The 25007-nt window shown below is 39.6% G+C and overlaps 2 protein-coding genes across 4 annotated transcripts in view; one reads left to right on the forward strand and one right to left on the reverse strand.

The window, feature by feature from the left end:
* MGAT4D (MGAT4 family member D) overlaps positions 1 to 7839 on the reverse strand; it is a 28933-nt gene extending 21094 nt beyond the window's left edge. The window contains exons 1-2 of the mRNA XM_033060732.1: positions 7749 to 7839; positions 428 to 589 (exon numbers count right to left, since the gene is read on the reverse strand). Coding sequence (XP_032916623.1) covers positions 428 to 589; positions 7749 to 7839 — 253 coding nt within the window. The remainder of the gene's footprint in view (positions 1 to 427; positions 590 to 7748) is intronic.
* A 6534-nt stretch (positions 7840 to 14373) lies between these two features.
* Positions 14374 to 24733, forward strand: ELMOD2 (ELMO domain containing 2). 3 transcript variants are annotated; one of them, XM_033060722.2, is made up of 8 exons: positions 14374 to 14574; positions 15673 to 15701; positions 16337 to 16431; positions 17192 to 17321; positions 18147 to 18280; positions 18860 to 18928; positions 19991 to 20124; positions 20527 to 24733. In XM_033060722.2, the coding sequence occupies exons 1-8, from the start codon at positions 14430 to 14432 to the stop codon at positions 20682 to 20684; spliced, it is 894 nt and encodes a 297-aa protein (XP_032916613.1). In that variant the 5' UTR covers positions 14374 to 14429; the 3' UTR covers positions 20685 to 24733. The 3 variants fall into 3 exon arrangements, with proteins under 3 accessions (XP_032916613.1, XP_032916615.1, XP_032916614.1); XM_033060724.1 differs by having other exon boundaries at positions 23935 to 24733; XM_033060723.2 differs by having other exon boundaries at positions 14374 to 14508.
* Positions 24734 to 25007: the final 274 nt, after the last annotated feature.

The raw sequence follows: 25007 nt of genomic DNA on the forward strand, positions 1-25007 counted from the left end.
CCCCTGTAACAGTCCTGGTTAACTCCCTATTCCAGTCTGATTATCAGCCTGCTGCACTGAATGAAAATAAGGATTGGTAAATGGTAGTTTTCAGACTCTTTCTGGAGTTGGGGTACACTGTGAAATGCCTCCAGCACAGAGATGCCTCTTCTAGTTTTCCTTCTCTCCTCAGGGAAGAAGCTCTGCTGGTCTCAACAGGGAGGAAGACAGATCCTGCACAACTACATAATTTATTTTAGGTGACAAAAATCAAACTGTCAATCTATTGCATGTAACTACAGTGTGCAGATAGAGATGTACAACAGCCTATAAGGCAAGAGTTCAGTTAAACAATGGGAAGAAACCAGATCACCAAACTTTACATGTTGGTGTCCTAAAAAACAAAACAAAAAACAAACAAAATAAAACAGAGAAAACGCTTACAAACCTGTGTGATTTTTTGTCATGTTCATTCTTCTTGCCGCTATATGTTTAATTTCATTTAGGGCACTGCTCAGTTCTTGTGATCTTTTTCTGTTTTCCTTTTCAACATTCAATAGTCTTTGCTGAAGTTCCAGCAACTGGTCTTGGTTCACACCTAAGTCATTTCCTGCAATAAAAAACATAATTTCTTTTCTAAAAGGTGATTTATATAGTGGAATTAAGTTCAAAAATAGAAGATGGTCCAGAAGATCAAGAAGTGCATAAACAATAATAAAGTTTATTCAGGGGAAGAAGTAGTCTGGAAAAGTATTTAGAAGGTAGAGTTTAGGGAGTACAGTTGGGTAAAGGTAAATTGAAGACAAAACCAAAAATACTGAACCCATAGTAAGGAAAAAGTCAGTGAAAGACTGAGTTGCAGGGGAAGGTGATGTTTTTCACCAAATAACAAATCCTGATGACCCTTTTCACACTGAAAAGTATAATTATGTAGTGATTTGTCTTGTGTATCAAACACTATTAAAAATAAAACAGATATTAAAAGCATTCAGTCTTCATCTACGAGTTCCAAGGCGTCTTGAGGATGTTAAGAACTATTGTTAAAGGTGGTTAATATAAAGCAATACTCCAATAACATCATCCCTTTGCAATACAGAATAAAGAAACTAGAAGGAGAATTCTGCCTCACTTTAAAATGCTTTATAAGGTTGCTTCTTTTATTGGTCTTGTTTGGTGGTTTAGTTGGTTGGGGTTTTTTTCCTAGTTAAATGCTGTTATTTAGCACAGCCCACAAATAGAATGGGAGAAGTGTCTAAGTTTTAGCTGTAGCAGCTCTTGTTTTCCAGCATTGTCATTCTGGAAAAGGGAATTCCCAGGGATTCTAATCTGCAAAAGACACTGTGAGCAAAATGCAGAGGTAACACAAATTTGTGAGGATTTGCAGAAGTGTTTCAAACTGGAATTAATTTGCATTTTCAATAAGCAGGGGGGTTATTTGCATTAAAGACAACTCCTTAATTTAATCAATAAATGTGTGATTGGAAGACTGAAATTTAAAACACCTAGAAAGAAAGTGGATAGAAAAAACCATGTGATGTGTAAAGGATGTTTAATAAAATCCTATCAAATGAATGCTTCCTAAAATTTTTGACACTCTTAATGTTTTGACTTGCAAGAAAGGCATCCATATCTATAACTATGTTATGCTATGGAGCTATGAACATAAATTTAGCATTGCTGAAAGGACTACACTAGCTACAAGCCATGGCAGCAAAAAAAGACCCAGCCACCTCCCAGACACAGTGACAGCACTCAAAAGCTTTTGCAGTGAATTTTCAGCTCCCCTGTAGCTTTCCTCTGACTATTAACTACATTTTGTCATACCTAATGATACTGTAATTCTAAGACAGTAACATTTAAAATGGTTTTAAATGCACTCCTGGTGTTATCTCCTAATAGATACATTTTATAAATATAAAACTTCCTGCACTGAAAATCAAAAACTGTTTAGAAACAATACCAATCTCTAGAGCAAATACTCATTCTCAAAGCCAACTGATTATTTCTCTTAGCTCAATACATACATACTTCCTGTATAATCATAAACGCTTCCAATCTCTTTAATGATCTCTGGCAATATCTAAGAGGTGTGGAACAATTCATCACTATCTCCACTCAAACAGAAAAGAAAATAAAATGAGAATTTGGAGTAGCAGAAAGGAGGAAAGAAAACACTCCTAAGTCTAGCAGTGAATCTTGTTCCTATTTCTTGATTACAAGCTACATTACTTATCATACCTAAAGACTGTTTCCTTTAGAAACTGAAATTTGGTTAATGGCCTCCTTAGAACAAAACTATACAAGCACACTAACTGCAAAAGATCTTGTCACACTCTGTGCTTGGAACCACTGTTCAGGTTAATGAGGCATATTAAACCACCGAGGCATGCATTGCACTAATAACTGGCAATTTATTATCTCCCCATAACTGATCTAATATGAGATACCTTTCTGAATCTTGTTACATGCTTTGCACGCTCAGGTTTTGTGCTCTCTCAGTAAGGAAGCAAAAAAACCTCCGTGTCTCAGGTCAGAACAGCGAGTTCTTAAGCAAACACTTAAATTCAACAACATACATTACCTTTAGTTATTTTGTTTAGAGTCCTACAGCACAGTATTATTTGTGTCCTCCAAATTGTCAGAGACATCTACTCACCTTCATCCCCATCAGGAGCTACAAGGCAGTGGAGGGACTTGGCATTAACCCAGGGACACCAAAGAAAAGCACTGTGCCAGCAATTTGGGGCAGGGGAGACAGGGTTCCTCTATTCCCATACAGGGCACAACGGGAAGAGAATCAGAGTACTTTCAGTGTTAAAACAAACACACACCTTACAGAGTTAAAGGCAGATCAAAGTTTAAAAATTTTGAAAACTCATAATATCATCTAATGGACATGGACTCAGTCTTGAGTTGGTACAGAACATTTTACTGAACAATTTACATACTGCATCTAACTGAAAACATAAGCAAACTTGCTTCATAAAATACAACTTAAGCTCTAATAATATTTTCTTAAATGCTAGCAAACAATCCTCATTTCAGACTCAAGTCTTTTCCTATATTAGAATACAGTGAAAAGTGATATTAAAACATTCAGTCAGAACATCACCATATAGGAAAGCACTATTATTAAAATAAGTGAAAAATATAGAAACTGAATGGATATTTTTTGGTGTTCATTTGAGGGTGTTGTATGTTGGAGGGTTTCTTTAATGCCAAAATACAGAACTACACAAAGAAACTAAGCAACTGATGGACTGAAAAACTTTCCTTATCACACTGTACACTTCAGCCACAACCCAATTGCATGTTGAGACAAAACCTGAATGTGCAATAACCTCTGTTTGCTCTCAGTGTCCCTGGAAGGAAATGCACACATGGAGGGAAGATGTAGCCTACCAGACAGCTGGCAAAAGTGGTGATTAAACACAGCCCAGTAGTTCTAGAGAAGACAGGAAGATTGGCTTCTGCTTGTTCAGAAATCTGGATAAGCTGTATTGGCTGAAGTGAGAGCAGTGTAATTCCAGACTTCCTTATGGAGTCTGTCAATTTGCCACTATTTAATTGAAGCTTTGAGCCAGAGTATGCCAGTTGGGACTGGATAGGAAACCTGCAAAGAACTCCATCACAAATGACAGAATCTCCTGGGGACCTGCACTTGGCTGCACAGCTGAAACAAAGCATAACACCATAGGCAGAAGATGACTGGAAATACAAGAAATGTGCAATCATGCTGTCTGGACTAGCATGCACATTACTGCATTTCAACTGGGTAAAAAAATACTTTCATCAGAAATACCTCTTCCACCCTTTGCAATGATGAAACTCCCCCCCTTTCTTCCCCCAACCCTGATTTATGGAACAAATTCAAAATGTAGAGGTTAAAAAAACTTATGATCTTTGCATATACTTCTGTGAATGTAGCCATATGAGCAGTTTCTCTCTTACTGATCCCACCTCAAAGGAATAAATTCAGGTTTCACAACCTGTTTGACTCAACGTTACAAGGATCTAGGCATGTTAACATACATCATGTTTCAGCATCAACTTCTCCTACCTTCCAGTCGAAGTTTACTTTAAGTTTACTTGGACAAAGGTGAAGAGGGCAGCAACACATTACAAATCAATTCAAAGAGATTTAATCTTGTAACCCTTGAGAGCAACCTAAAGAAGCACTGCTCAAAAAAATTATCTGATTCACTGATTCATTGCTGTCACTCACAAAAATTACACTGGTATTCAGCAAAGACACCAAAATTTCTTTTTATTCAGGAATACTGTTTCCACTGAAAAAAACCTTGAAGTTCATAATGAGTTTGTAATGTGGTTTTGCCTTCTGTTTTTCAAGCAGGGAAAAAATTGCTACCTCCTTACATCTACTTCATTGTTTTTGTATGCCTGTGATTTTTTTTTTATGGCTTATTATTTACATGGAAAACAATAGCTAAAACTGTGTGAGAAAATCACTACATACACATTGTAAGTTGTATACTTTTTCTCAGAACTCTAAACCTATATGAAGAGTGTTTCTGTAAGAGCAAACAATCTTTGGTCAGGTGAATTAACAAGTGAATTGTAACTCAGTTTGACAAGCAGGAACCTCTGCATCACCCCAACGACAGCCTTTCCTATGCTCAGATACAAACTGCTCGCTTCAGCCAGGTTTGGCTTGGGGCCTGGAGAGGGACCAAAAAGTTCCCAGCAAAACCATGCAGGACATGGAAGAGGAATTGCAGCAGCAGCCCAGCTGAGTGCTGGCTAACAGCAGCCTGTGTTCACAAGCACTCCAGTGGATGCTGAAGGAATCACCACACAATCACTTCAGACACAGCTTTTACTGAAGATCTGTCTCCACAATTACTTTTACATCTTTTTTTTTCTTTTTCTGGCTGCAAAAATATCAGCATATTTAGTATGAAACCTCTGCTTATATTTATACAGCAATGGAAAAAGTGACTATGAAATCATCTTCCTAACCACAGCTCAAATATACACAGTATTGTCCACAATAACTGAAGTCTAGTGAATGTGGTAGTTTCTGATCTCTTATTTTTAAGTGAATTAACAAGAAGCATCTTCCCTGATATGCCAGTTTGAATTATGTGTACTTAATTTTAGTCTCACAACTCCAAGGCAATACTCAGGCTGCACATAATCAAAAGCAGCACCGAAGAGCCAATTATTTGCTGTTGTCATTGACAACAAATACATTTCAACTCAAATCTCTCAAGCTACCTTTATTGCAAGGCGTTTAAAGGTCACTGACTTAAGCTACTAATTTTTATTTGCACAGAAATTGGGACAGAGCCAATATCTGATTTAAACTTCCACTATCCAAGGGCTGAAAGGTTCTGAGACCACAGACAAAGTGAACAATGTTTTACAGGACTATTATATATTCTTATATTATAGAAGTATATAAGTAAATATAAGAAGAATATACTTCTTATCTATAATAAATATATTCTTGTATATAAGTACTTAAGACCACTAGTCTTGACCTTGGGTGCCCTGTCCTAGTTTTACAAAGCTTATTCACTATCCCAAAAATCACAGCTATCCAAGAAACAATTAACTAGACAGAAACCTGAGGGAATACTACAGACTACTGCTGCTTAGTGTGATAGATTTTAGTCAAAAATCAAGAGGAGCCTAGACAGTTCAATGGGCAGAGCAGAAAAGTTAAAAAAAGTTAGGGGAGATTTAACAAATGTGTGAAAGCAAATGAGCCAGAAAACATTTGACAAATGAGGGAGATGGGAGAAGCTGCAACAGCACTCACAGTAACTGGTGGGCTAAGCAAAAAGGGCATTGGAAAACAACACATCATAGTTTGAGATGCACCAAAAGTAGAAATTCCTGTAGTGCTCTAAGCATGACAATGGAGAGCAAATTCAGCAGTGCAGAAGGGAAAAACCAGAGGTTTAACAACATTATCTCTAAGCAGAGATGTCTGCCTGTCTTCAGAGCAAAAGATTAATTTCAAACCACTTTCTTAAACAAACACCCTGTGACAACAACTGAGCATTAGTGGGTTTGCTCCCAATGCTTCTCTTCCCTGTAGAAAAAGGTGACAACCTTTGCTGCTGTTACCTATGGCTGGCTGTTTCCTGGATGGGTAGAAGTCTTGCCTTCTAACACCCCTTGGGAGCAAAGACTCTATTTTCAGTAAAACAAACATAGTACAAAGTCACTCACCACATACTGCTACTTTCCCCTTTAGTTACTAATATTAAGTATTTTATTTACACATTTGTGAGATTTACCAAGCTTAAGAGAGTCTAAAGCCTACATTCACATGTGCAATGGTCAACAGTTGGCTAAAAAAACCAGGGTCTAATAATAATAGTAATTAGGTAAATTATACCACCTGAGAGGAATTAGTTACTCAGTTTACAGTGGAGGAGGAGCCAACTGTGGAAAGAGAAGTTAAGACAGCACAACACACATTATCCCTCTTGCCCAAAACACAAACAAATAAAATCCCAAAGCAAAACAGCCCAGCATGGAATGTCATCAGAGAAACGTCAAAAGAAAGTTAAATGAAATTGTAACATCAGTAATGAGGAGTCCCAAAACATGAGCCACAACACAATGGTAACTGCAGATTTGTCAAATGCTTTCATTCTGCCATCTCTTGGATCTTAGTCTCCTGGCACACCCTTTATTTTTCCTTCCCCACTCCTAGCAGGAGTGCCACTGAAGAAAACAAAATGTTATAAGGTAAACAGCCATACAGTTGACCTAAAAGGCAGGAGGATCAGCACTGCCTTGACTCTATTCAATATGCCATTGTGGGGCCAAGATCTCTAGTACTACTTTTATTTGCTGCAGGAATAATTAATATAAATGAATTATCTGCTAGCTGAAGGTTGTGTTCATCCCAGAAAATTACTAATTGGTATATTTTATTTCCTCTGCACCTCTAAAACCAAACCTATTATAAAGGAGTATTTGGAAACACTCTGATGCATTGTCTTTCCCTCACCCCAAACCAACCACCCCTTCACCCATCACAAGCCATGTCTGCAAGTCTCAGAGATACTACTTGGAAAGACCTCAATTCTTTTTGGAAAATACCATTAGTTTTATCTTCGCTGTACTGCCTTAGAGAATCTTAGACATGTCTTTATGTAGATCTATCTGCCACATGCCACCTACATAACCTACTAAAAAGATAGCATATCTTTTTAAAGCTTGGAAATAAAGTATTAAAACCCAGGTGGTTTTTTTTCTCTGCATTCTGGTCCTGGAAATATGAACAAGAAAAAACGACTGTACGTGGGGCACAAATACAATTAAAGGACGGATAATGCTACTTTATCCTCCTCGACAATGAAATCAAAATCACTTTAAAAGCGACAGTCACAGCAATCACATTTAGATGTTTCTTTCCATCTTAATGCAAGATACTTGTTAAAAAAAAAGTGGGGAAAAAAAGAGAAAAGAGGGGAAAAACGAGAAAAGAGTTAGGGGGAAAATGCTAAAAAGAAACTTTTATTGTTTCCTAAACTTAGGGGTGTATTTTTAATAGGGTAAGCGTGACCCAAGGATGCAATCCTATAAGCTGTTTCCCAAGGTGGTACCTGGGTGCAGTTAAGCCACGACCCCGGGGGAAGAACAGGCGAGACCCGCGTGTTCAGCCTTACACGCGGCCAAGCCTCGAGGCCACGCAGGTGCGGAGAGCCGGGAGGGGACGGGGGACCCGCCACGCTCGCTCCCTGCCCGCCCTCGCCGCCGCACGGCCCCGCGCCCCCCGCTCTCACCTCCGCTCCCCTGCCACACCGCGTACCACAGCAGGGGCAAGGCGGCGCCGAGGCACAGCGCCGGCAGCACCTGCCCGAGCCGCAGCCGCATCTCCCGCGGGCGCTGCCCGCACCGACCCCGCGCTGCCGCCGCCGCCTCCGCCCGGGCACCGCGGGCCGGGCGAGTCCGCGCTGCCCTGCCCTGCCCCGCCCGCCCCCTGCCCCGTCCCGCCCGCCCCGCTGCTCTCCGGGCGGGGCTGCCGGCTCTCCGCCGCACACCGGCGGTCCCCGGGCAGCGGGCACCCGCGCCTCCCGCCGCCCGGCTTTCACCCGGCAAACACAAGCCGCTGTAAAGCCCCTAGCAGAGCCTTCCCCTGCACTCAGCCCTCCCGAAAAAAACCTCTTGACTGCGGCAAGCATAGACAGTTTTTATGACCGAAACCGGCACTTGGGCAGGTGCTGCTTAGCCCGTGTCGTAACACTGGAAGGAATAAGAGGAACGTGCCCTTACAAACAGGTGCTGCAAATCTGCTTGTAGATAGGGTCAGACACTTGTAGCTAAGGAAGTAACGGGAGAAACTACCAGTTCCAGGAAACGTTATTAATTGACACAGACTGCTGCTCAGCCACAGTCATGCTTAATTCCCGAACTTCGAGAAAAAGAATAAAGACTTGATAGAGCTATCTTGTGCAAGGAGTGGTGTGGGTGTGTGCATTCAAAGGTGCAGCAATTAGACGGACTGGACTGACACCATCATCAGTCCTTTGTTAAAAACTTTTCACGCCTTCTTTCCGTGGACTTCCCTCAGGCAACTCTACCTTTTTTCTCACAGGCAGCTCCACACAGCACTGACTCCTTCTCGCCTCTCCAACTTTCCTTCTTCCTTCTGCATGACAGGCTAACCCCTACCTGTCCCTTACCCGGCCACCACACCCTGTCTGTCCCTCACAGCATCTTCTCACCTTATCTGTCCCTTACAGATATCCCTTCCTCCTCACAGCACAGCCAGCAGACCCTGGCTCTCAAGCTCCAACTACATCGATAATTGCAACTACCTCTCAGGCAGCTAACTCACTCTTTTATAACCCCGTCCTCATTGGGCAGGCAAGGCTGTCTCACTGCTCTGCAATCAGTACAGCTGCAATTCATTCAGGAAAATTGCTTTCTGCACTATCCTTACAAACCATCTTCCTACACTAAGGGGGACATGTGGTAGGTGAACCACGAAGTCTGTACCTTTCAAGTACCTCAGCCAATGAGGGAAGAAAGAGGGTGATGTGGCTGGGAAAATCAGGATAATAACGGGGCTGTGTCCTCCAACAATTTGAGAGACGTCATGGGAAATGCCTCATGGCCTCTCCCTTTGCTCATGAATAAAGTTACAGGACTCCTCTGTCTCCTTTTTGGACATAAACCTCTCGTGATGTGAATTTTTTTGGCACAACATTGTAATGGTCAACATCGTTTTACTCATTTAAAACCAACAGGGCATTTGTTTGCATATTGCTTTGTAAGATTGTATCAGGAAACCAAGTTGTGTACAATTACTGCATTTAGCACATTCACAGAATCAGTCAATTAACCAAGATTTTCAGTTCACCTTTAAAGAAGAAGGAGGGCAAGCAGCTGCAAAATCTAACCTGATGAAAGTCTAATGGTACACTGGTACCTCTACACTGGTAAAGGTATTGTACTTCAGCTGTTTACCTTGCTTCACACATGTGCCTGTGCATTTAGGCATGCACACCTGTTTGCCTTTTTGGGTCTTCAGCAATCCCTAAGAAAACAAAAAATTAGTCACTGTTTACAACATAATTTATAAAGGGAATGGATACCTTATTTACCAAGGTCCCTGGAAAAACTTAGAGCAACACAGTTCTAATAGAACCACCTATGTTTTATAAGAAAAAATGTTCCTCCTTCTTATACCTGATTAGCAGGTATTTAGTGCCTTTTGCTTTGACATGTTATCTATCTGCTCACAAATCCACCTTTCATTCTACATCTATGATAAAGAAAGTATGGTTTCCTGTTTTGTGCTGCAAACATGCAAAGGACAGCTTCAGAAATCAGACTGGACTTGGGTAGCTCTCAAAAGCTGTCAGTAAACTCTTTGTTATCTACTTTCTAAATGTATTATTGGCATATATAATTCATTACCGTATTTGGCCAGAGGATGTATTTTAGATAATTTGTATTCTAAAAATACGCTTGTATTATTAATACAGTATCACTTCCTTCCTTTTCTCTATTTGCTTACTCAACAATTTACCTCATTTTGTGCCAAACCCCCAAATCATTTGTGAGGGTGTGGTGCAAAGCAATGCCAAATCCTACAACAGTTGTGTCCACACACAGGAGTGCTGGAGTCCTAATGTCAATGCTGCCTTTATAGGCCACTCTTTGTACTAACAACAGTATAACTATGTCCTTTTTGGAAATTTTAGACCTCATAAATTGTACATTGCTGCTCTGGCAAGGTTAGTGTGACCCTCCTGTGTTTGAGTTATGATATGCATGAGTTTACATCTCTGTCCACTCATTTCTTTGAATTATAAATGTTATTATTCATTAAAAATACAGGAGACTGCTAGTAGCCTGCATCAGTATTCACATGAACTAAAAATCTCAGTGTGGCTCCATAAATTACTGTGAAGCCTTGAGTTAGACCTCAGTATTCCTGTCCTGTACTCATCTGTTACAAACTTCCCTCTACCTTCTGTTTCTGTGCCTTTGAAATTTTTTACTGAGAAATCTTTAAGCTACACTTTGGATATGCATTTATAATTGGCTAATAAGATGCAATGCAATCATGATGCAATCCTATTCTCCTACTGCCTCCCCATCACTATTTCCCTCTTCCAGTTAATAAACTAAAAGCTCAGGGCACTAATTTTAATGGGAGTGTCAATGTAGATTTTGGCATATTTGCAGCAAAACAGAGATTTAGAACTAAGGGGAACAAATGAGCATTAAGTATACCCCAAATAAGGATAAAATGTCTTTATTGGTTGGTGTTCTATCTGTAAAATAATAAAGCCAAAGTGAACATGTAAATGATGTAGTCAAGCAGAAGGGCTGCTGAAGATAAGATTAACAGAGATGTAACACACGTTTCATTTTAGCTTATGTTCAGAGCGAGTAAGGGGGAAAAAAAAGGACAAGATTATCACATATTTCCAGAAACCAATAACAAACTGACACAGTGTGCAGGAAAGGTCTGTGGAGATTGCCACTGACTGCATTTGAGGTTATTCATTAAGGCAGCACATACAGATACAGCCATGCTGAGTTTAAGTATTTCTCCAAAAAACTGAAAAATCTCATGACTGAAACTGTCATGAGCTTCCACTGCACTTGGACTTACTTGCAAACAGGGTCCCTTATGTGCTTCATGCTTTCACAGTATGTCCCTCCCAGGGCACTCTTCATAAGTTATTTCACATGCTCAAGAACTGTGCACAACTGGAGTAAGTTGTGCTGGGGGGTTTTGGAGGGTGTTGATTGTTCCAGAGCAGTTTTACCTCCCATCAGCAGACTTTCTGCATTTTTGGCAAATGGATCATCTCTAAAGACTCTGTAGAAGAACATGTTGCTGAGGAACCTGTGGTGCTTAACACCAAGTGATTCAGGGGACTGGCTCTCCTTACCTGCAAGAGAGGGCTCCTAGGCTTGTCCTTGTGCTTTGTAACTCTATAGCTCTCCTTGCTCAGATGATTGCTCCACATTGTATAGTTTTCACACATCTGTGTGTAAGCAAGACTAGAGATAAGAAACATTAAAATAAATATTTGACAAAATACAGGCTCCTGGCTGAGCCAAGCAGGGGGTTATTTTGCATGTCCTTCATCTGCAAAGGTAAATGAACAAAGAATAACTCCCAATAATAACAGATAATAGTTGCTGCCATGGAAAGTTTTCTGATTAGAGACAGATCCAACTGCTACTGCTGGTTATTTGCCCTGCTGTCACCCAGGAAATGGGATTTTAAAATGTAAACAGGTTATGATCTTTACTTCAACCAAAGTCTCTGTGAAGGTAAGACTTGAAGGCAACTACTGAATTCTTTAAAGAGTTTTTGACTGTCTTAATATAATTTATTAATTGACTGAACATGATGATACAGAAACATCTTGCATGATTCAAGTGCTAACATTTGTACAAAATCAAATATGCTTGCTGTTTTGCAATTTACAAAAATTTGTGAAAAAACTGTCAAAAAAGCATGCTGTAATATTTTTAAATAATTAATTGGCTACAGATTCTACTTCAAAATACAGATTTATAGTGAAGAGAACATCACATGAACAAAATTAAGTGTAAGACTAAAACTTGCATCTTTTAAACTCACATTTCAGAAGTACTTAATTTAAACCAAGACCTTAAAATCTGTCAAGCTTACCTCAACAAATCTAATTATATCACAGAGAAATGTTGTGCAGTGTACTGTCAACACCAGATACTCTACACATCAGTTCTGGAGACTGGAAGCAAAGAGAACAGAGAAAACAAGAATCCTGTACTGTGTGCATGTATTGTTACAGTAAATCACAATAGGAACAAATTCCAAAACATGCAGTAGAAGTTACTTTGGTTCTTAACATTCCACACAAAATGTAATTTCTGCTTAAGTATAAATATAATGAAAAAATATTCATATTGGTATGAAGCTATTTAATCCCTTAAAAGATGCCATGGGAAGTGAAACCCTTGAAGCAGCAGCAGAGTTTAATTTTGGTATTAAAAAATCAACAAGTCTCATCAGCTAGAAATTTCCGTGCTGCTTGTGCAGACCCACGCTTCAAGGATGCACCTGCTGGACTTCCTAAAATTCCAGTAGCTCCTACTTTTAATGAACAACCTCAGTGCAATCCATGAGTGGGCATAAAGGCTGACCACCCTTACATTTCTTCACATTGCTGCAATTCTTCTGCCCTCCCAATATCAAACTAACACCCTTCTCCTGCTGGTGTAGCCAGGACTCCTCTGACTATGATTTCAGCTGTTTAATTATCACAGCAGCAGTGCCAAGTTGCCAGATGGGAAGTATAGCACTATCGTTTTTTCTCCAAATATTTGCTCAGAGTTGTTTCATATACAAGCTAGGTGGGAGCTGTAGCTTAACCAGGTGCTGCAATACAAATTTATTTCCTGCAGTTTCTGTTACCATTTCTTAGGCACTGGATCTTAGATTTTTTTATATATACTTCCTGGGGTTTGGCTACCTTGGAACAACTTATATACAGGTAATGTGATAAAATCATCATGTCATCTTGTCACCAAGTAAGAATACTTTTAAATAGAGATAAATACTTTCAAGCTTATTTTCCTGCAATGCTTTGAAAGTCAGATTGCTCACTAAACAGCTATATTGCCTCAACATAAAACATGCACCCCCTCTCCTCACAGTTTTTAAAAGTAGGAATAAGACATGCAAACAACTGAAGTTCACACATGAAACTCTGCACCCTGTGAATGCAGGAACCCCGAGAGAGGATGCCAAACAAGTTGGTCCATGCTCTGAAATCCTCTGTAGGACATAGGCCATCAGACCTGCTGTGTGGCTTTTGATTTTGTGTGAAAGTTACTTCAATTTCCACACATCAAAAAATGTACCAGAATGCAGTCGAGCAAGCCTGCCAGCTCCCTTTCAACACCCCCAGTTTTGCATACAATTCTGTGTTTAAGCCATGTTTACTGAAACTATCGATTATAACACAATGGAAGCAATGACTAAAACTAAATTGAACACTCTGGCTGAACCTCTATTCAAAGGCAAGGCAGGATCCATGGCAACACACTCCTTAAAATTATCTGCAAGATGTGGAATATGTGAAAGATCCTTTGGGGTTTTGGTATTTATCCACTTTCAAGCCTTTTCCAGCAAGAGGGAAGATTTAACTCATGAAACAGAGAGCACCTAACAAGCTCTAGGTGATGTCCAGGTGTTAGGAAAACAAATTACTTTTTGATAAAATTGATTCGTTAAGGTTTAAAGGCTGGGCCATGGTTCAGTGTTCTCAGAGCCAGGGGAGGGCAACAAAGCTTGGGAAGAAGGATGTACCACTGTGGTGTCCCATAGCTCACACAAAAAATGCAGAATTTAGGGGCCACATCTGGCAGAACTCCCGAGACAATAAACAAATGAGGACAAATCTGTAATTGTGCTCCAGCAGGGTCACAGGGAATTCCGGCAGGGGCCGATCCCGAGAAACCCACAGAGCACCGACCCCAAAAACCCCGGGCACACAGGAGAGACCGAGCATGGGGAGAGAATCATTAATGTATAAAGATTAAAAAGTTCTGAGCTGGGGCGATTGATCTGTGTGTTATCAGAGGCGTGCTGTGTCATTTGCGTCTCGCCGCACACGGGCGGTCGGTGCGGCCTGCGGGGCACACGGGCAGGCGGGCAGGCAGCGCCCGAAGGCAATACCGGCAATACCGGCGGAGGGAAAGGGAAAGGGAAGGCTGTCGGCAGGCGGCACTTCCGCCGCGCTGCCGCGATCGCTTCCAGGTCGGAGCTGCTTTCCGGCGGGGCGCGGGGGGCGGCCGGGCCCCGCTCGGTGCCCGCCGTGCTCTGAGGGGCCGCGGCGGCCCGGCCGCGAGGGGGCGCCGGCGGCGGCGGGGGCGCGGGGCGGGAGCAGCGCCCGCGGCCGGGCCGGGTTCGGGCCCCGCCGGAGCGGGGGAGCCGCCCGCGGAAGATGTGGGCGCACGTCTGGAGGTTCCTGTACAGCAACTACTTTCGGTTCTGGCTCAAGTGGGTGCTGCGGCTGCTGACGGGCAAGTGCGAGCTGCAGCGCCTCCTGGGCGGCGCGGAGGCGGGCGCGCGGCGGACGCTGGGCGTAGGTAATGGAGGGGCCGGGGCAGCGTCGTGTGGAGAGCGGTGGGCACGGGCTGCTCTGGCGTGGGAAACACCTCCGCCACCATCCATCCCAGCACTGCCAAACCCACCAATGAACCGTGTCTGCCGGGCCACAGCCGCGCATCTTTTGAATCCCTCCGGGAATGGTGGTGGCTGCACTGCTGCCAATGCTTGACAAGCCTTTCGGTGGTGACATTGTCCCTCTTATCCTACCGAACCTCTCCTGGCACAACCTGAGGACGTTTCCTCTCCTCCTGGCGTTTCCCTCTCCTCCTGGGAGAAGGGATCGATCCCTCCTGTCCACAATCTCCTTTGCAGTGTTTGTAGGGAGCGATCACCCCCCCACACACACACACACGAGTTTCCTGCTTTCCTGGTGTGCATCCCCAGAATCGCATTTTCACTCTTCCTTTCATCCCAGCTGCCCTATGAGAATTCCACATCAATGCTGTTCCTCGCCTGCTTGCTGAGGAAGTTCCAGAGTCATCAATGAGTGAATCACAACTCATACCTTTTCCCCCAGAGTCTCCCCATCACTTTGTGTAATATGCTTTTACTTTCCTTTACTAAAAAAATTCACACTGAATAGACACAAATGCTTTTTTTTGGAGGTGAGAAAGGAAGAGTGATTTAACTTACAGTTCTGCCTGATGCAGAATTTTGGTCCAAAATAGCAATTTGAGAAACTGCTAAACATTTTTGTGGTTTTACAATAACTTGGGGAAGTGAGCGAACTTCCTCATTTTTTGGTAATAAACGTGAAATAATGTCTGAGAACAGGAAAATATCATTTGACCTATTTCTCGCCTGACACCTTTTCAAATTTGTCTTTGTTTTGTAGATGTAATTGATGCTTTAAAAAAAAAAATCCAAATCTACTTTCAGCATTGTACTGAAGTTATAATAAAATCTCTGTAAATTAAGGCATAAGACCTGATAACCTGTTCATTTAAGGTTAATTTTTTACATGTATTAAAGGGGTGTAAAATTTTATAATACTTATATACTGCAAGAACACTTACTGTCAATTATTTAAAACAGTTCAATTTAACTGTGAAATCTACTTTTTTCCCATATTGCAGAACATTCACTGGAATCATCAAAAAATAAGGTAAGAGATACTAGAGATGAAGCTGTAATAAAACCTTTTTTCAGAGACAGATCCCAGAAAAATGACACATTCATTTGCTTTCTGAGTGCTGAGAACTGAAGAGGAGTAAAGGACAGAGAAAAGAAAACTTGGAATTTTGTGTTCTGTATGCTAGATTTATTTAATGTTTCTCAAAAATAATCCCATGCCCCTTCAAATGTTTGTTTTATTGAAATCTCAGCTTTGTCAGCTGCCTGCCTCCTTATTCTGAAGCATTATTTCCTTGGCTTCACTTGTTTCAGTTGGATTAGGAAGAACACATTTCAATTCTGCAGCTGAAAGCAAACAAGAACCTAGGCCAAGCAGCTCTCCAGCTTTGTATTTATTCTTTTGCAACTCCTATGTAAACATTGTTGTTTACAGCCTGACAGAGTTACAAATCATGCTGTCGTGTAATTATTGCAGTTCTTTTATGTGCAGTTTGAGCCAGTGCATTGTAAGCAATTTCCTTAAACTGACCCTTTCCCTCCTACAGTAAATTACAGTAAATAATGTAGTAAATAATACACAACAGATACAGAGAAGGTGAGCAATAGTAATAAAAGTAGATTGTGTCTTCATTCCTCATGATGTCATTTACTGTGTTAACTCTCTAGGTTTTAAGAAATGCTGTACACGTTGAAGAAGCTGAAGTGGACAAATGTGTCAGAGATGTAATGAAAGAAAAGAAGATTGAACAGAAGGATACAGGGTGTGTTTGGAAACCTCTCTCTGTTCTCACTTGTTTGCGTGTTCTTCCAGTTGCTTAACCTGATGCAATATTTAGGCCATTCAACACAAGCATTGAGTATGAAATCTGAAAATAAGGTGTGGTTGTGTCCTCATCAGTTCTAGAAAATAAACTGCAAAGTCTTAATTCATGTGGATCTGGCATTACTGTATCTCTATTTTGCAAGTCCCCTCTGTTACTCCGTATTTCTGACTAGTGTGATCGTTGCATAGGTTGATTGCAAGAACTATATAATCCCTTAGATATATTTGAGAGAATATAGTGATGCTTGATTAATATTTGCATTCATTTGCATAAGTAATTAGTGAATTTATAATGGACAATAATCAAAATTTCAACTAAAGTAGTTCTGACAGAGTTTGACTGTGAGACTTACAAAAAGTTTGGGGGGAGGTGAAGGTACAGTGGTCAGGATGATGATACATGGAGTTTTCTTGTGTCATAACAGATTTTAGCCTTTTTTTTTTTCTCCATAATTTGAGGTAATAGAGTCTGACTGCAGCACTGGAATCAGCTAGAGATGGTTCAAGTATGTGAGATCCATGTAGCAGTGTGCTTAACCAGGGTGCTGTAGTTTGTAAAGATACACGCAAAGCACTTCCTAATTCTGCTGTTTACATTGCATTAACCTAAGAAAGTCTTCTCTGGTAATTCAGGCTAGAATTTATGGCTGAGTAGGCCTATTTAAAAACTTCTCTCTGGTGTTTTGTTCTTATTTCAGGTTTAAGGCAAATTTGCATATATCCTTGCTACAGATATCAGGTTATAAAAAACTGTATTTGAATGTGGAAAACCTAAGGAAGGTCCCGTATGATTCAGAAAATGAAGAACATGAGGAACAGTTAATTGAGGTGAAATAATTTTTAAAATACATGTGCTGTTTGTTTTATTTCCCTCCAAGTCCAACACCTTGAAAGAACTTATTGGTAGCATTCTGGCCTATTTAAACCTCTTTTCTACTTTACAAACTGCAAAGCCATTATAGAAATGACACATTAAAATAAAACCTCAAATTAAAAAAAGTAAACTAGAGTTATTTGCAGTGGAATTATTTTGTGTGAAATCAGACATAACAGCAATATATAAGTAGAAAACAACAATATATAACAATATATAAGTAGAAAAATAGATTTGTGATACGTCACTGAAGAATCAATACTAAAAAGGTATATAATGTCTAACTTTGTAAAGCACTAATTGCTAAATTAAAAAAAAAAAAAGACACTAATTTTTTCTTATTACTGCTCCCAGTCAATGTCAAAGAAGATAATTTGATGCTGGAAGATAAAAACTATTTTCCTAGCACTTCATAATTATCTCAGCCTGCCATGGAAGCCCCAACACTGCCACGTTAAATGAGTATTCATTGAGAATTTGTATTTCAGTTTATAGCTGTGCTGTTACAAAATGATGCATAAATTAACAAGTCTTTGTTTCTTTGGTATTCCTTCAGCATCTTTGTCTGTGAAGGGAAATTACCCCATTTAATGTTAAATATAATAACTTGCATAATTGCTGAAGTGAGCCATTGTAGCAGACTCCAGATTTCCACTGACAGGGAAGAGCAGCATGCAGATTGTTCCTTGGTAAATGCTTTCTAGTGTGCAGCAGCAAGTGTTCTGAATTGTGTGACTTGGAATACTTGAGCAGCATAACATGGAAGTGTGTTTGTGCAGCTCTGGAATTTGCTGATGCCTCACGAGAATCTGAAGGCCAGAATCAGCAAACAGTGGTGTGACATCGGCTTCCAAGGCGATGATCCTAAAACAGACTTCAGAGGAATGGGGCTGCTGGGCTTAGTGAATCTGGTGTAAGTGAACACAAGTATTTCTTTTTGTAACTGATTTTCAATATCTGTATTTTCTCTAGTTAATGCTATTTCTAATAAAAACTGATTAGAAGCAAATAGAAGGCAGTATGTTCAACATTTCTAGTGGCTGCAGATTGTAAACGTGTGATGTGGTTGGGTAAGGACAAGAAGTGAGGGAAGGGACAGAAATTTACTCAGTTTCTTACTTTTTTTTTTTGTTGTTGTTGTCTTATGATAGAGTTGCTAGGTTGTACCTAACTTCTCAAAAGCTTCAAAAATTTCTGAATGTAAAAATTCCTACTGTGATGAAAAATAGACAAGTTCACATATCTTTGCTAAGCTAACTTTTGGACTAGGTTGAACTCCATATTTGATGTTCAGATCACAATGATTAGTTTTTTACAGTATTAGTTCATGCTGAATATAATTTATTTTTCTACCTTTTCCTTGTTTTTAATTTTGTTCTATTTCCCAGTTACAGGCTAATTTTTACCTTTAGTTTAAAGCTACAGATTTTAATGTCATTAACACAGTATATATTTTTTCCAAAGAATTTAAACTAATATTTTTCACTGCCAGGTATTTTAGTAAGCATTACACCAACGAAGCTCGTCAGATCCTTTCTCGATCAAATCACCCAAAGCTGGGGTAAGCCACTCTAGAATTTTTTCTGGCTGCTTCTATGTAAGAACTTATGTGAAGACTGCTAAACATGTGTTCAGAAAGTAAAGAGGAAAATCCATGTGGGCTTTTTCCATTAAATAATAAAAAAAAGGGTCAAAATAGAAATGTGTGAGAAACCAAACACAGAAAGCAATTTCTAGCTGGGAACTAAGTGCAGGGTTTTTTTTCAAAATATCATCCTTATTTAACACAGTAAACACCTTTAACATTGTAGTTAGTTGTATTTGTAATAGATTAGATTTAGAAATTCATGCTTATTTTTCAGCTTGCTGATCCTTTGTTGGGATAGTTTAAATTACCTCTTAAGATCCTTTTTTTCCTCTAGATTTCTGCTCTGTAATAAGTATTTACAAACATGTTTTGTTGTTGTTTTTCAGCTTTAAATTTGTTTTCAAAACCTTGGCATGTTTAAATATTTCACTAATTTTACAGGGAAATACACTCTCAAACCATCCAGATATAAGAATCTGAATGATCCATCTCACCCCTAGTTAACTTGATGACCTACTAAAAAACAGGACTAAAAAAAATGACTTTGATTGTAAAAAAACATTACCCTGTGCAACTGTCATGAACAGGATATGTGAGACTTTTTGCTCAATTACTGGCACAAATTAATTAATTTTTACATTTCCTTCCTCCACAAACACTTTAACTGTTGTTTAAGAATTTCTATTGTAATGCTTTTTATACCATGAAACAGAAAACCAGATTCTTTCAACTTGGAACAGCAGGTTGAAATAGCCATTTACACTGTAACAGTGTTTTTCAAATCCAATTTTTACTATTGCAGCAGATCTAAGGATTTCAAATGAGCAAGTTGAAGTCAGTGTCGATTAGCTTTGCCATCTCAATTATGCAATAAATTTTACATGGTTGGATGCACCAGGGAATGGTCTGTGGATTGGAATCAGCTCACCAACAAGTATTACAGGAAAAATTTTGACAGCTCTCCTAAAGCAGACTATACCAGGTAAGCTTTGGAGTCTTTCAATCCATAACATAAAACCATGATTTGTGTTGCAGATACTCCTATGCCATAGTTGGGATCAATCTGACAGAGATGGCGTACAGCTTGCTCAAGAATGGTGCTTTAAAGGCTCATCTCTACAACACGGTCTCTGGGTTGCCACAGATGGAGCACTTCCATCAGTTTTACTGTAAGTATCTAGAGCTTCTCTAGTACAGACTACTTAGGGTAGGCCACAACCTAGAGTTTGGGCTCTTTGGAGTGCACTTCCACTCTTTTCTCATCAGCCAGAGCAAGCTGTTTTGTTTTCTGCATCAGGTATTGGAAATGCAGCTACTGCCTAAACACTGTGCTGCAAAAATGTACATTTAAGGATAATTTCTGTGGCTTTCTGCATTTTAGATACTCCAGTCTGAAAACTCAGTATTTGCAGATTTGTTTTTGTATCCTAAAGCTTGCTGTGGATCAGGATGGGACAGTCCTAGCTTTAAGGGGTTGAAGAGACTCTAAAGGGTCACTCTAGGACTGGCTAGATCAAGGCATGAAATAGTGGAGGTCATTTTTGCAGAGCTGTGTTTTGTTTTCTTCACAGGTTATCTAGTTTATGAGTTTGACAAGTTCTGGTTTGAAGAAGAACCAGAAAGCATTATGCACTTCAACCAGTACAGAGAGAAATTCCATGAAAAAATTAAGGGACTTCTACTGGATTACAATGTGGTACTGACCTTACAAGATACAAAGAAACCTTAATTCCTCTGCAGTAAATGAAGTTCTGTATCAAAAATTGGGTGATGCATTTGGACAGAAGTTTTGTGTGTTTCACCAAAAACTGTCTAACAATAGAACTTTTTTTTTTACCTTAAAAAAAAAAAGAAAATTAGCAAAATTCAGTTAAGAAAGCTTGGACAATCAACCTCTGTTTACAGGTATTTTTTATGCTATTCTCCAAAGGGCAGCTTTTTGAAAAGGAACAAAACCCAACCACAAAAAACAACCCACAAATCTCAAGAACCTCTGAATTGGTTACTTTTTCATTTTCTTTTATACTTCTTGGTGCAGGACCATGAAGCAGGTATTTGTGCTGCATTATATTTTCTGTGAATGGGTTTGACTGTTAATGGTCTTTCAAAAGAGAGTTTAAGTTCAGCTTTTCAAATTTGAATTTAAATTCCAACCTTTTAATGTAACGGTTAAAGTTCAGCTTTTAGTTGAAATTGTTGTGATTTTAGATTTTTTGTGTTCTTGTTCCTTTACATGTCATTGATCATTCACTCAACAATGTTAAATTTCTTTGTAATTAAGAGGTCCTCAAAGGAGATGTATTATTTGTTTATAATTTTGGAGAAGAGGCTTAATCCATCAGCATATTTATGTACTTACTAGAAATTACTTCTGGGTAAGGAAATTTATCTATGGATTTGCACCAGCCAATTCCTATGTTGGAAGAAGTCTAGTTTGCAAACCAACAAAAAGAACCACGTGTCATCAGCACAAGGATAAGATCCTCAGGCTAAAGCTACTCTTTCTAAAAGTATTCCTATTGTAAAAACTTTTGATTCTTTCTGATCTGACTTCAAATCTGAGGATGATTGACTCAGAATTTGTTGTCAGCCCTTTCTTCTAGCAGCTAAGGGGGTATTCTTAGTGGGAGGTGCAACAGATCTACTTTAGCCCTTCTATAAAGTTGAAAAAAACCCTTTATTGCAGCTGCAGTCCTTATTTTGTAAAAATAAATTCACATCTGAGTACAAGTCTAAAAAATATGTATTTTCCATGGAAGGGATGCAACTTTGATGTGTTCCTTAGTCTTGCCATCCTCAGACAATCTAATAGATAGAACTTCATGTCTTTATTGTGACTGATTCTTGCTTAGAGCAACTTTAAATGGATTTGGTATGACCATCACTTTGTTTTCTAAGACCTTCTATTAAATAAGTGCCTTCTGCTGTTTTCAATCAGCTTTTTATTTTGATTCTTCTAGCTAGATCAGTCTTAGAAACTTGAGTAATTTGAGAAAGATTTTTTTCACCATATACCTAAATAGCTCACAGTGGCACAACATTTATATGCTGATACAAGCTTTCATATATTTTTTTTAATCATCTCAGGTAAACTAGTTAATTTCTAGTCAGTGACTACTCCAGAAGAGATTCCTGAAGAATATAAGCATTGAGGTAAAATAAAAGGAAAACAACAACAACAAAAAAGACAAACCCATTTTTATAATGATTGTTATTACACTACATAAGTTTGAATTATAACATCTAATACTGCATTTTTTGGAGATCATCAAAACCCACCTGGACATGGCCCTAAGCAGCCTCCTTTGAGGGACCCTGCTTTTAGGCAGGGGATTGGTCTTGGTGATCCCCAGAGGTGCCTTCCCACCCCAGTAATTCTGGGAATCTGTATTGTGTAAGCAGGGACATGTTGCACTGCATCCACCCTTGTGCTCTTGGTCCCTTAAATGCTGGGGATCTCTTGCTTGTGGGGAAGCTCCTGATCAGGGTACACAGTGCATGTATGTGGGGTAACACAGTTCTCTTTTCTTTTTGTGATACTTTAGGTACAGACGAGAGTCAGACAAGTTGAATGTGTTCAGGGTGAGGAAGGGTTCAGTCTCATGTGAAGATGCACATAGGGAGGGTAATTTTGGTTTGCCCTGGCTTGTAAGCTGGATAGCTGAACTGACCAGATTAGGTCCAAACTGACAATGGAAGGCCCAGTTCTTTTGCTGCTGCCCTGTACATGGATCCTGGAATACTCACCAGTGAAGAGCTGAGGTCCTGCGGAGAGCATTCTGGGATTCAGGTCCTGTGGTGGAGCTCTGTTTCTCTGAGCCTTGCAGACACTGACATGCCAAAAATCCAAGGAAGGAAGTGCAAAGTGGATTCCTTCCCAGTGGCCCAAGTGGTTACCTTTTAGCTCCGTCTTCTGGAGCAAAGAATCTCCTTTGTTGCTGCTGCCAAACATAACTGGGGTCACTTCTGGCATTCAAACAGTCAGCTGCATGTTGCTTGCAAAGGAGATCCTATTTGTTTTCATCTACTGCCTGCCAGCTAGTTACAAAATCGTTTGAGCCATCTCTAAAGGCTTCTCTGAGTTAAGTCTGATTTTTTTTTTTTTTTTGGCAACAGTTGCAAACATAATCTACACCCTTGTCTTTCCAGCATTGAAACTTCACACATCTGAGAGGTTTCAGTGTCAAATGTAGCTCAAGCTTTTAATAAGATACATCTTTGCTAGGTTTTTTTCTTTTTAAATCAATGGGTGATCTGGCAGTAAACTGTGGCAGTATACAAAGAGAAAAATAAACCCAACCCTCATTAGATGAGTGAGGCATAAGGGAATACATTAGTTTGCATGCAGTAATTAAGGTGAATGTTTATCTTAGGTTTCAGTGCACCTTCCCAGGAAACAACTAGAATTTGCATGTGGTTTTGTATGATCAACAAGCCCAGTAATTCTGTCCAGGAGTCCCTCACTAGATGTAGACTAGAACTGGGTGTCCCTGTTTGCACCCCTGGTAGGTTAACTGTGTTATGGTGGTAGCTAGAAAATGTATTGAAATAGGTAAAATTGTGTTTAGAGAAGGCAAGAACAAGGCTTTACTAGTCAGTGGTATTTTATGCTAACTCTGTTGTAGGGTGACAATCCTAAGGTTATGGAAGACTGGAAATGGAGGTAGGCCACTTTTCTGCAAGTTGATATAATCTTTAACATCAGAATTTGTTGCTCACAGGTTATTCTAAGAGTTTTAAAAGCTCAGTAAATTATTATTTATTAACCATCATGTTTTAAATACATATTAGCTCACTAGAACTTGCAAGTGCTATTAGTTTTCCAACTTGCTGCTTCTTTAAAACATACACTATGTGAAAGCTTGTATGCAATAGTATTAAAAAAATTAAAACTGGAGACAAGGTGGTTCTGTAAATTTGAAATTGTTGTTGTGCCTGTAGCAAACGTTTAACAAACTACCTTCACTTTTGTTGTTTAGTGTGTGCTTGAAACATGGTGCCACTCTGTGAACAAATTAACCTGAAGATAAGCAGAAGTTTACTACAAGCAACTGTAAAATCTAGTCTTTCACTAAGTAAGCACATTGTTTCAGAAGTAACTAACTTGATGGGAAAGCCATCTGAGGACAGTGGAAGAAAGAAACAATGTTTTTAAACTGGTTGGGCTTCTGCCATCTGATACAGCCATGTAAATAATAGGGCGTCTTTTCCTAAAGGGGAATAGTAAAAGGGGCCAATTTAAACAACCCAGGTAAATAGTTTTGGACTTTCAGTCTTAAAAATGCAACAAAAATTAAACACACGCACAGCTCCATTGGTTTTCCAGATTTTTCCGTCCTAGTCTAAAAAAAATTTCGCAAAAGAAATTACTTAGCCTTGTTTTAGGAATTAGGATGAAAAGGTTTGTGTTTAGTTAGGTGGGAGTTGAGCAGTCAGTATCTTTGACAATACTGCTAGTGATGTGTGGTGAAGATGTAACCTGTGGTTTCCTTCTCTCCTCCTTGTTTGTGTTGCTGTAGTACCATGGTGACCCATCTTTGGACTGATGTTTCTTGTGCCAGCCTAGATTCTGTCTTTCTGTAGGGAATTAAGAACAACCCAGCCCAAGACAACTTGGGGGCAGTTTCTTCTTATGACACTGTGCTTAGATAGCTGCATACTAATAGGAATTCCTGTTTACCACAATCTAAAAGCAATAATGTATACTGTGATGTCTGTGTAATAGAGATGTTTACAATGGTAGCAAATAAAGAACGGGTTATTCCAAGATATTGTCAAGATTGTGTCTTTGGCCTGCTAGAAAATGTAACAATTTTCATGCACCTGCACTGGGATATGAGTGAAAGCTTTATCATTTTTCTCCTGACTTGCCTCCAGCCTGTTTAGAGGTCCTTGGTTCCTGATCCTGTTATGCAGATGGGCTGCTGTACTCTGCTACAAGTGGGAGAGGTTCATTACTGCTTCTTTTCAGTTGCGTTTAAAATCCTCACTTGAAAGGAAGCTCTGCCTTAAGCTTTAAAAAAAAAAAAAAAAACAACAAACATGCACAAAA

Source organism: Catharus ustulatus, chromosome 5 (assembly GCF_009819885.2).
Source record: "Catharus ustulatus isolate bCatUst1 chromosome 5, bCatUst1.pri.v2, whole genome shotgun sequence".
Taxonomy (NCBI): Eukaryota; Metazoa; Chordata; class Aves; order Passeriformes; family Turdidae; genus Catharus; species Catharus ustulatus.

Coding starts and splice junctions, on each gene's coding strand:
- ELMOD2 (XM_033060722.2), top strand. CDS start 14,430: ATGTGGGCGCACGTCTGGAGGTTCCTGTACAGCAACTACTTTCGGTTC. Junction 14,575..15,672: donor GCGGCGGACGCTGGGCGTAG/GTAATGGAGGGG, acceptor CCCATATTGCAG/AACATTCACTGGAATCATCA. Junction 16,432..17,191: donor ATTGAACAGAAGGATACAGG/GTGTGTTTGGAA, acceptor TTCTTATTTCAG/GTTTAAGGCAAATTTGCATA.